The sequence below is a fragment of the Vombatus ursinus genome, unplaced genomic scaffold (genome assembly GCF_900497805.2).
Source record: "Vombatus ursinus unplaced genomic scaffold, bare-nosed wombat genome assembly UNPS02014789.1, whole genome shotgun sequence".
NCBI classification, from domain to species: domain Eukaryota; kingdom Metazoa; phylum Chordata; class Mammalia; order Diprotodontia; family Vombatidae; genus Vombatus; species Vombatus ursinus.
Genome location: NW_020954567.1, coordinates 12,854,982 through 12,867,340, shown reverse-complemented (window position 1 = coordinate 12,867,340; position 12,359 = coordinate 12,854,982). Strand labels below are relative to the sequence as shown.

The following is a 12,359-nucleotide window of genomic DNA, read 5'->3' as shown; positions in this document are numbered from 1 at the left end:
GTCCAACCCTGACACAAAAGGAAATCTTCACCTTGACTTGGTTATTCAGACCACTTAGAGACAGCCCCTTTTTGTTAAGTGTTTCTAACACCAAGCCTAAAGTTGCCTTTCCGACCATTATTCCTGGTTCTGAGTCTAAATAGAACAAGTCCAGACTTAGTCCTCTTTGTAACAGGCCTTTTTTTTTTTGGAGGGGGGGAGTTCTTTCTTTCTTTCTCGTGCTTTTCTCCTTTAGCTCCAATTCCTTACAACATAACTAATGTGGAAATAAGTTTAATATGATTGTACGTGTATGGCCTGCCTTGATCCACTTTTCTTTCCCAGTGTAACCTAAGAATCTTGCCAACATCAACTTTATGAGCTGTGACATTCCAACAATATTTGTTTTTTTTTTCAAAAAGGTGACATGCTTTTCATCCTCTTACGTAGCCTTTCATTTTTTGTGTATTCTTTTTAAAATCTCAATTGACTTGTAAATGCACGTCAGTCTTCAGATAAATCCCATGTTTCTCTCTTGTTGGAATGGTTTCCCTTTTTATTTTCATTCTTGAGCATTTCAAGATGCTGACTTTTTTTTTAATAAAATTTTTTTTTTTTAGTTTTCAACATTCACCTTTATTTATAAAATTTTGAGTTTTAAATTTTCTTCCCCTCTCTCCTCCCCAAGACTGTGCAATTTGATATAGGCCATTGTACACAGTAAAAGAAAGAAAGAAGTACCCCCCTCCAAAAAAAGAAAAATAGTATGCTTTGATCTGCATTCAGACTCCATAGTTCTTTCTCTGAATGTAGATAGCATTTTCCATCATGAGTCTTTTGGAATTGTCTTAGCTCATTGCATTGCTGAGAAGAGCTGATGATATCAAAGTTGGTCATGGCACAATGTTGCTATTACTGTGTACAATGTTTTCCTGGTTCTGTTCCCTTCCCTCAGCATCAGTTCATGCAAGTCTTTTCAGGTTTTTGTGAAATCTGCCTGCTTTTCATTTCTCATGGAACAATAGTATTCCATTACATTCATATACCACAACTTGTTCAGCCATTCTCCAATTGATAGGCATCCTCTCAATTTCCAATTCTTGGCCACCACAAAAAAAGCTGCTATAAATATTTTTGTACATGTAGGTCCTTTCCCCACTTTTGTGATTATCTCTTTGGGATACAGACCTAGAAGTGGTATTGATAACTGACTTTTCTTGTGACATGTTCGTGGGAGCCTACCTTTTTTCCTCTCATCCCTTTGAAGTGTTTCCCAAAATTTGGGGTGCATGTCAAAGTATTCTTGATTTTCCATTTTCTGTCTATCACAAATCCTAGAAAGAGGGGTGGTGAGAGTTCCAGTGAAGATGGCTGCCCGAGATCAACCACTTAGCTCCCATATACCTATTCCAACAAAACCTCTAAATTTTCACCAGCCTGAAAAATGATAAAAACTCCACGAGAAATTATATAGTATGTGACTTCCACACCACAACTTCACAGTCATCCAGAAGCCCATGGGTAATAGAAAAGAAGGTCTTCCAGGAAGATCCCTGCAGGTGTAGGCAAACAAGCCTCAAGTATCCCCACCAGCAAGGTAGCTAGAGATACATCTAGATTGCAAGGCTCAATGGAGATCAGTGTGGTACAATAGTCCTTAAGACCAGGGGATCCAAAGTACCTAAAACTCTGAATTAGATAGGGCATAGAGGACCCTGAAGGTCAAAGATCCTTGGCCTGTCTGTAGTGGAAGTCAGTCTTTGGACCCAGGTGACCCACAGTGATATCAAGCAAGGCCAATCATCCACCCCATCCAAAAGTACCTGTTGCTGGTGAAGCTGATCGTTGATGCCTTAATTCAGGAAATAAAGATGAAAAGATGAATAACGAAGCACTAGCATCAAAAATTCTTTAGGTACAGAGTCTATACTTCTAACGACATGACAACTCCAAGCAGAGACTCAAAAGGGAAATTTCTTCTCTACAAGGATGACATTGGATTCCTTGAAGAAATGAAGCATGGTTTAAAAAAAAGAAAAAAGCATTGGAAGGAAAATAACATCGCTTAGAAGAGTATGTGGTAAACTTTACCCAAGTAACAGACTTCTGAAAACTAGAATAAACCAAACTGAAATCAGTGCTTGCATTAGACAGCAAAAAATTGGGAAACAGGTCAAGGAGAGAGAATTTAGGAATTGAACTGAGAACCACGATAAACAAAAAACTGAACAATGTATTTCGAGAAATAAATGAAAATTTCCCACGTTACAATCAGTGCAATGTGAATATAGAAAAAGTCCATTATTGTTAAGGGGGGTGGGAAGGTCCCAGGGATGTCATAGCCAAAATAGCTCCTTAGTCAAAGGAAAAACATTGTTGAGCTTCTATAGAAAAGGAACCATAATCTAGGTCATGTAAGACCTAGCAACTTGATGGTAATACAGTGGAAGGAATGCCATAGTTGGAACGCTGAATCCAGCCTCTCAGATTCTTACTAGTTGTGTGGTCCTGGGCAAGTCGTTTAACCTCTGTCTGCCTTAGTTTTTTCAACTGTGAAGTAAGGATAATAATAGCACCCACCTCCTAGGATTGTAGTAAGGATTAAAGATCGTATTAGTGAAGTGCATCAGCGAAAAAAATAGAGGTTTACAACCAAGAAAAAGGCACCTTGCCATATTTGAGTATAATTGTAGGTAATTATATGAGGGAGATGGGAGTCTAGAGAAAAGTAAATTTAAGCATATGGAGGTGTTCTATCTAACGTGATGCTAACGTTTTAGTGGGGGGGGGGGTGAAGAAGCAAGTTCCCTTTCTGAACCTTGATGTCTTCAAAGAAAATTGGGATTGAAGGTTAAATAAGAAAAGAGGAAGCCCTGGGGATAGATTGGTTGTGCTCTGAGGGCTTGAAGAAGGGAAGGAAAGTCAAAGGAGGAATACAGTGGTGTAGAAAAAAGGATTCGGGCAACTAGGGTGGCGCAGTGGGTAGAGCACCAGCCCTGGAGTCAGGAGGACCTGGGTTCAAATCTGGCCTCAGACACAATACACTTACTAGCTGTGTGACCCTGGGCAAGTCACTTAACCCCATTGCCTACCAAAAAAGAAAAAAGGATCCACAAACGTGGAAGGAAGGGATGGGGTGAGCGGTCAGTTAAAATTTATTCTGATCCAAAATAAACAAAAGGAAACTTACATACATACACTTTCATACCAAATTAACAAGCAGGGATGGGTTAAGAAGGAGGAATTTTAGCAGGGAGGGAAGAGCCACAAGCAAAACAAACCTGATCCTGAGAGGGGGGCGGGGAGGAGGAACAGCCAAAGAACTAGAATCTTTAAGGATGTCCACCGATTGGAGGATATTTGGACAAAAAACGGTACACGAATATAAGAGAATATCGCTCCGTGAGAAGTAATGAGACGTTTAAAAAGCACTCTGGGTAGTACGATCTGATGCACAGTGAAGGAAACAGAATTAAAAAAATTCTGACAAAGACAGTGCCTTATCAGATCAATGACCGATGGTCAACCGTGTGTCCAGAGGACCTGTTGTGGGAAGTGATGGACTGTCTGGACGCAGCCAGTGTGGCTTCGTTTTGCTTGACTTTGCTGACTTGTTACAGTCTGGGCCCCCCCCCACACACACACCCAGAAGTCACTGGACTGGCAGAAGTACATGTTAATCCCTCACAATTTCCCCTATCCATGTAGGTTGCGACTTGATTTTTTTTCTCTTTTAAACTACTTGGAGTTGTTTATACAACTCTGCCCCAAGCACTTGTTTAGGACTTTTATAACCTTTTGTAATTTTCTTAATCTCAACTTCACCTACCTTCCCTTTAGTTTTTTCTAATCTTGTTTCACCAATTTGCCCCACCCACTGACCCACCCTATCAGTTTGCTTATCCTGCAATTTTTCCACTTAACCTTTTGTTATTTACCTCTCCTTAATTTGTCAACCATCTTATAAGCTCTCTTCAAACTTTTCTTAACATTAGTCCTCCTTATTTCTTATTCCTTATCATTGATGATCTTTTGAGAACAAGGGTCAAGCAGTGTCCTTTTTTTTTTATATAATGTATTTCTAGTTTCAACATTCACTACCATAAGATTTTGAGTTTTAAATTTTCTCCTTCCTCTCCTCCCCTCTCCCCAATATGGCATGCAATCTGATATAGGCTCTACTTATACATTCAACATATTTTCACATTAGTCATGATGTAAAAAAAAATTAGAACTAATGGGAGGAACCATGAGAAAGAAGAAACAAAAGGAGAGCAAATAGTATGCTTCCATCTGCATTCAGACTCCTAAATTGTTTCTTTGGATGAGGATAGCGCTTTCCATCGTGAGTCTTTTGCAGTTGTCTTAGATCCTTGAATTGCTGAGAGGAGCTAAGTCTATCAAAGTCAGTCATCGCGCAGTGTGGCTGTTACTGTGTACAACATTTTCCTGGTTCTGTTCATTTCCCTCTGCATCAGTTCATATAAGTCCAGGTTTTTCTGAAGTCCACCTGCTCATCATTTCTTATAGCACAATAGTATTCCATTACATTCATATACCACAACTTACTCAGCCATTCCCCTCAATTTCCAATTTTTTGCCACCACTAAAAGAGCTGCTATAAATATTTTTGAACATATGGGTTCTTTTCCCATTTTTATGATCTCTTTGGGGTACAGACCTAGAAGTGCTGTTGCTGGGTCAAAGGGTATGCAGAGTTTTATAGCCCTTTGGGCATAGTTCCAAATTGCTCTCCAGAATGGTTGGATCAGTTCACAACTCCAAAATGCATTAGTTTTCCAATTTTCCCACATTTCCAACATTTATCATTGTCCTGTTTTGTCATGTTAGTCAATCTGATAGTTGTGATGTGGTACCTCAGAGTCATTTTGATTTGCATTTCTCTAATCAGTAGTGATTTTGTGCATTTTTTCATATGACTAGAGATAGCTTTAATTTCGTCCTCAGAAAACTGCCTGTTCATATCCTTTGACCATTTATCAATTAGGGAATGACTGAACAATATCTTTTATTAGCCATGGTTCTGCTCCTCTTTCAACCTGGAACTAGAATCTCCATCTATCAGGGCCTAGAGATTGTTCTTCAAATTTCTCTCCATTTCTCCAACTTTCTTTTAGCCAAATTTAAACTCCAACCCACTTTTAAGACATCAGGTTCAGTGAAAGGTTGGGAGCAGAAGGCAGATTGCAAGGGTTTGAGGAGGGAATGTTGAGTAACAATTGTGTATAGGTAGCTTTTTCAGGAGTGTAGTACTAAAAAAAAAAAAAAGGTGTTTTAAGTGATAGCTTGGGAGGATGGCAAGATCTAAAGAGTTTTGAAGGATGAACATGTTTATTGGCAGTGAGGAAGGAGCCTGGAGGAAAAGAAAATGAAGGGTGCAAGCTCCCAGAAGAGATGGGCCAAGACGTGGTAAAGCGCACAAGGAGAGAGGCTTAGCCTTGGCACTACCTTTTTTTTTTTTTTCCCCAGAGCTAAAGGAAAAGAGAGGACAAAGATAAAAGGGAGTTTTTCGAGGTAGAGCAGGTATGATAAGGGAGCTCCCACGTATGGCCTTGATTTTCCCTGTAAAGTAGAAGTGGCAGTTATTGTGGAGGGGTAAGACAATGGGACCTTGAGCAGTCATAGAACTTTAGAATTGGAAAGGACCTCCATGGCCATCTGGTCCAGTGCATGCATGCCCTGAAAGGAATTCCTGCCATCACACCAGATCAGGGACTCCCCCCTCTTTGGAGGCCTGAGCCAGGAGATGATACTTAGGGATAGCTCTAATTAAGTATTTCCTTACATCAGGCCTAAATTTGCATCTAAATTTTGCAGCCCATTATTGCAGCGTCTACTTTCTGGGATCAGACAAAACAAATCTAGTACTTCTAACGTGTAATAGCTTTTTAGATGCATGGAGACAGCCTTCATGTCTCCTAAGTCATATCCTCAGTCCATTCAACTAATGCTGTCATACATAGACTTGACGCCCTTCATCATAGCTGTCCTCCTAGATACTCTCTAGTTTGTTTGCATCCTCCTTAAATGGTGGTGCCCAGAACTGAGCACAACACTCTAGATGTGGCATTTGAGGCTACTGAGTTGCAGTTGGGAAGTCCTGGGTTTGAATCTTACCTCACACACCTGGGCAAATCACTTAACCTCTCTCAGACTAAGCATCCTAACCTGTGAAATGGTAATGAAAATAGAACTTCTTTTGGTGGTTTTGGCAAGGCTTGAATGAAATGATCTTTGTAAAACACTTTGCAAACCTTAAAGCCCCATATAAACATTAGCTGTTATTATTAGAGGTCAGTGTCAGCTAATATTATAAGATATCAGTGTTAGCTCGTATTAGCAATCAGTGCTAGTGATTATTAGTGATCAGTGTTAACTGTTTTTAGCTATGGTCTAACCAGAGCAAAGTACAGAGATACTTCCCATGCCTAGTCAGTTGCCAGGTATACCCAGTTACCTATGGTTTCTGCCTGCCCAGTATTTCTTCATTCATTCAGATACCTCCCTATTTCAGGCCCTCATCAATCCTCATCTGGACACCTATTAATTAATCTCTGCCTCGAGTCTCTTCCCCACACCAAGCCATCCTCCACACAGCTACCAATGTGGTTGGTATAGTATATGTGTAGTATAGTGAAGATCTGACTATGTCACCCCCATCCTTCAATGAACTCCAAAAAGTTAACAAATAGATTTATCAGAGCACCTACTATTTATCTATATGTATAGAATATATATTATGCATATGTACATATGTGTGTATATATGTATAAAATAGGTCCTGTTGAGAGCTTATACTCTAATATAAGTAACACATATGAAAAGATAACTAATAGAAACAATTACCCAACAACACATGCTTCAAAAAGGCACAACTACTTCCCTGGTCATAGCTATGGGTCCTAGACTGGTTTTGTAAAACAGTGGCACTACTTTCCACCCTAGCATGATGTGGGCAAAAAGCTCTGGCAAACAATATCTATGTATGCCCCAGCTCTGGTCCGACCACCTGCTCTTCCAAAATCTACTGTGTGTATCAGACTACCCATGACTTTGCTTTACTATTATGATTTACATGAGAGAGTGGTCACATGCTCCCTGAATCGAATCCCTCCTTGTTGATGGGAATCAGGTCCAGAATAGCCCTTACTGCTTTTTCCACCTTTGATAAGTGAAAGGATCATTAAGACAAATTACAAATGTGATAGTTTCTCTGCTTCTGATAGAGCACCTCCAGATATCTGGAGAGTTGTAACACCCCATCCCCCTATCACTACAATATCATGGTTTTGCACCAAGTCTGTGATCTGTTATTCTTAATCTAACTTGTGATCTATTACTCCTAATCTAATATCTAGACTCTGGGTTTCAATTCTGGGCACCATATTTAAGGTGGATGTTAACTTTTTAAAACAGGGAGCATTGAAAGGAAGGTAACTATAATGATGAGATCAAGCTCTATGAGGCTCAACCGAAGGAACTGGGAAACTATATCCTGGAGAAGAGGGCTTCAGCTGAAGGGATGTCACATGGAAGAGGGAATGGCCTTGTTCTGCTTGGCCTCAGAGGATAGAACTAGAAGCAAAAGGGGTTAAAGTAGCAAAGAGGCAAGTGGAGGCTTTACCTAAAGAAAAGCTGTTCTAATTGAGCTCCTAAAGTCAATGGGCTGTCTTCAAAGATAATGAGTTCCCTTTCTTTGGCGGTCATCAAGCAATGGTTGTATAGTCATTTGTGGGGTATTAACAGTCATAATGGTTTAGACTAGATTACCTTTGAAGCACCTTCAACTCAGATTCTGTGATTTTCCTTGCAACTGTGGAAATGGGCAGACTTACAGAGCCAAAATGGCGGGCTAAGGTAGGAACTTATCTGAGTTCTCCCAAATTTCCCTCCAATTAACTTTAAAATAATGCCTGAGAATGAATTCTGGACCACGGAACCAACAAAAAGGATGGAGTGAAAGTTTTCCAGCCCAAGACAACTTAGAAGGTTGATGGGAAAGGTCTGTCTCACTGAGGTGAGAGTGGAGCACAGTCCAGTGCAGGCCACCTGGGCAAGCTAGTAGCAGGCTGCACCTAGTAAGAGCCATCAGGGAGGTCCTGTGCCTCTGCATAAGCTAGCAGCAAGGCCTCACACCAGCAAGCTAGTGCAGACCTTGGGGGTGACTGAATCAGTGGCAGTATCTCCCAGAGCTCTCAGCCCACAGACAGTAAGGTGGCTGAACAACTGGTCAGAAGGAAATTACATGGGCAGGTAGGTGGCACAGTGGATAGAGTTCTGGCCTTGGAGTCAGGAGGTCCTGAGTTCAAATCCGACCTCAGACACTTGACACTTACTAGCTGTGTGACCCTGGGCAAGTCACTTAACCCTGATTGCCTCAGCAAAAAGCAAAAAAAAAAAAAAAGAAAGAAATTACAGGGTACACTGCTGGCTCTGGGTGCAGGACTCTATTGCATTGCCCAAATAGGGGATATGGGTCATAGACCCAGGACACAGTCCCAGTTCCAGTCCCATGGAGTCACAGCTAGGATTACACAGGATTTAGCAGCTTCTACATTAAAGGACTGGAGGGCTTGGACTGGTAACTCTAGAAGGCAAAGGAGCTGAGATTACAACCAAGAATCACCTAATCAGCAAAACTGAGTATAATCCTTCAGAGGGAAAAATGGATATTTAATGAGAGGACTTTCAAGCATTCCTGATGAAAAGACCAGAGCTGAACAGAAAATCTGATTTTCAAATACAGTGGTCAAGAGAAGCATAAAAAGGTAAACAGGAAAGAAAAAAACATAAGGGATTCAATAAGGTTAAACTGTTTATATTCCTACATAGGAAGATGATACTTGTAACTCTTAGGAACTTTGGGCAGCTAGAAAGAGTGGACATAGACAGGTACAAGTGTGATTTGACTATGATGGAATGATATAAAAAATAATAAGGGGTAAGAAAGAGGGATGCACTGGGAGAAGGGGGAAAGGGGCATAGAATGGGGTGAATTGTCTCACATAAAAGGCTGTAAAGACCTATGACAGCAGAGGGGAAATGGGGGTGGGGTTTGGCAGGCAATCATGTAATGCTTGAACCTTACTCTCATCAGAATTGGCTCAAAGAGGGAATAACATACGCACTCAGTTGGGTATAGAAATCTATCTTACCCTATAGGAAATAGGAGGGAAGGGGAATTTAGGGTGGGGGGGGAGAACTGATAGAAAGGGAGGTGGGTTGGGGGAGCCGGTGGTCAGAAACAACTGTGGAATTATTTGCAGTCTTCCCGGCTATTCCCCAGGATTCTGAATAGAGGCAGTAAGAAGATCTATCCCTCCAAAAGTACTCTTCCTGCCTCAAGAGGTCCTGCCACAGGAATTAAATTTGAATAGGATTTAGGTGGAAAATAGGAAATTTCTTTCTAGGACTGTTTTTCAAGTCCTGGGTGTTTTGCCAAATCAGTATCAAAGAGTTTATCTGTTAGTTACTCAGTAACTTCAAAGTCACCGAAAAAAACAACTCTGAGTACCAGAAAAACCAGTGAAGATTGTCGAAAAGAGATGATGAAATTTCCCACCTCATCACAGCAAGATGAGGGGATACTAAAATGAAATATTGTATACCTTGTCTGACAAGGTTCCTGAGGAGGGTGTTTTTCCATTGTCACAAGAGAGAGGGTTCAGTCTCAGGAATAAATGTAATGCAAAGACAAGAAGCGTTAGTAAATATAAATATATTTAAGAAGCAAGTAGACTTTTGAAAGGATATTCAGATGCAGAGAACACTACCTTCCTTTGATTCATTTTTATTCTGCTTTATACTATAATTAACAATGATAAATAGAACTTATAAATGAATTTTTTTGTTTTATTTTTCAAAGGAAAAAAGGAAACCTAAGCTTCCATTCTAGGCTTTACAGCAGAATTTTGCAAAGTCTCCCCTCCACCCCTGCTCCCAGAAACATACTTGCCATATACTCTAGGGGGTAGGGAGAGGTTCCTTTAAATCTTGAACCACTATGTTCCAAGGGTTTGAGTATAAGTTGCACCTATACACTCCTACCTCATCCGCCTGTGTTTTTTCATCCCTCTTGGCTCCCAGGAAGATCTATTCACTTCCACCTAGACTGAAGCTTCCATCTCAGAAATATTTCCCTGTACCTCATACATTAGTCTTTGTGGACTTCCTGCCTCCCATCCTCCACCCCCACAAGGCAATGAAATAAGTTGAAATGAGTGAAAAGTGATGGGATGAGAGGGAGGGACATTGCTACTGATGCAATCTGGCTAGTTATTTACAACTTTTTTTTTTCAACTTATGGGTTATTTAATCAGGGAAAAACAGAATCCCCTCAAGATCTACTCAGAAAAGTGGTTTTTGATGCAGTTTTTTTTTAAATTTCTAAACTGCCTTTCTTTTTATTATCTGTAAAAGATGACAAAGAAAGTGTATTTGGGCAGAGATGGCTCAAACTTTCTCCTGGCCCAAATGAACTTTAAAACTTCTCTACTGATTAAACAACTGCCCAGCTTCATTCTTTGCTTAACCCTTAGGGGCTGGTCATCAACCTTTGACCTCAGTACTCCCCTTCCTGACTCTACAGGCCACCCCCAACCTCCGGGAATTTCAGCCTATGTGAAGGGAATGAATCAGTGTCCAAGAATACACCAGTCTCCATTTTCTCAGGTCTGAAGAGGATGTTAGGCGCCATGCTTTTTCATGGGGAAGGACCTGGAGATGGTGGAAAAAGGTAAGAGGACTCTCTCTGTAACATTTCCTCAGTGGAATTTCTGACTTCCAAATGGCAGGCATATTACCTTGGGAGAGATGACAGCCCTGGCCTGGTTTGCTAGGTTCAGGGATTGACTCACCTCCCATACACCAAAGGTCTTTTTGGAAGGTGGGACCCTGAAGAACTTTATCCTGAGGAAGGGAAAACGCTTTTTCGTAGAGTTCCTGCATACACAGTGGGCTCGTAAATGTAGACCTAGAGAAGCCTCTCATTTTACAGCTGAGGGGTAGCACAGCAGTCATGTTCATGGAGGGAGTCATTACCACTAGGGCATTCCCTCTAAGAAGCTGTAAATCAGGCAAGGTTTGTCTCTGATGTACTCCCTCTCCTCTCTGTTTCTACTATGTTATTGTTGTTTAGTCATTTCAGTCTTCATGACCCCATTTGGAGTTTTCTTGGTAGAGATACTGGAGTGGTTTGCATTTCCTTCTCCAGCTCATTTTACAGGTGAGGAAACTGAGGCAAACAGGGTTAAGTGACTTGCCCAGGGTCACACAGTAGAACTCCTGTCTTCCTGACTCTAGGGCTGACACTCTATATACTGTTCCACCTAGCCACCCCTTTCTGCTACTTTCTCCCAACTCCTGATGCCTCCTCCTTCTCTTCTTGTTTCTAGACTCTCAGAGATCTAAAACTAGATACCCAGTCTGGCCATCCTTTACAGTACACATACTACAAAATCCCTACTCTGAAGCTCCCAGTCAAAGTGCTACACTCATTAAAATGGCCAACCTAAAGGAATCTCTAATTACTGGACTATATAGGGTGAGATGCCGCTAGATTCTCTGCTGAGCCTTGGGGCAAATTAAACCACAGGGATAAAGAGTTATAGAAGACTGTTTAGGAAGCTGAAGGCTAGCAGAGCCTGGCACCGTGAATTGGTAGGGGGAAACTTGACTTCTCAGATTTATTTTGTGTGTCCCGTATGGCTTTGTGCTTCTCCCTTCCCATCTTTCCCATACTAACTGTGCTTCCAGTCTGGGACACTTCTCTGATGAGAGTTTATTGGTTCACAAAACACACGATTCTGAATGCTGCCCTTTCATTTCTACCCTTTGTCCCTGGTCTTGCCCTCTGGGGCCAAGCAGGACAAAACACATCCTCTCCTCTCTCTCTAAGGCCTTCTCAAGACAAGATTCCAGATTTCTTTAATGGTTCAAACTTCATATGGCAAGGCTTCCAGATTCTTCACCATTCAAGTCCCCTTCTGCTGAACATGCTTCCTACAGTTTGTCAATGTCCTGCGTAAAATATGGCACCATGAATGGACCATGTTTTAGTTTACTGGCCTAAATGCTTTGGGGGCCCAACACAGAACTCAGTGTTTGGCAAAGGATAGCAATCTAATAAATACTAATTGACTTGAGTATAGTGGACCTTATTTATTTGTTTGCTTTTTTAAACTCATTCTCCCTACCTCACCCAGGCTGGAAGTGCAGGAGCAACTTCCAGGCTGATCAGACTACCCATCTGTATGGGAACTTTGACCTTGCTCTGTTTCTGACCCGGGCCAAATTGCTCTTCATTATGCAACCTAATCCCCTGCTTCTCCCAACCCCCCCACCCCCTGCCAAAGGCTCGC

At 41.3% G+C, this 12,359-nt stretch overlaps 1 protein-coding gene across 1 annotated transcript in view; it reads left to right on the top strand.

The window, feature by feature from the left end:
* SERPINC1 (serpin family C member 1) overlaps window positions 1-12,359 on the top strand; it is a 54,149-nt gene that overhangs the window by 9,674 nt on the left and 32,116 nt on the right. Inside the window, exons 2-3 of the mRNA XM_027868365.1 lie at window positions 8,741-8,768; window positions 10,589-10,735. Coding sequence (XP_027724166.1) covers window positions 8,741-8,768; window positions 10,589-10,735 — 175 coding nt within the window. The remainder of the gene's footprint in view (window positions 1-8,740; window positions 8,769-10,588; window positions 10,736-12,359) is intronic.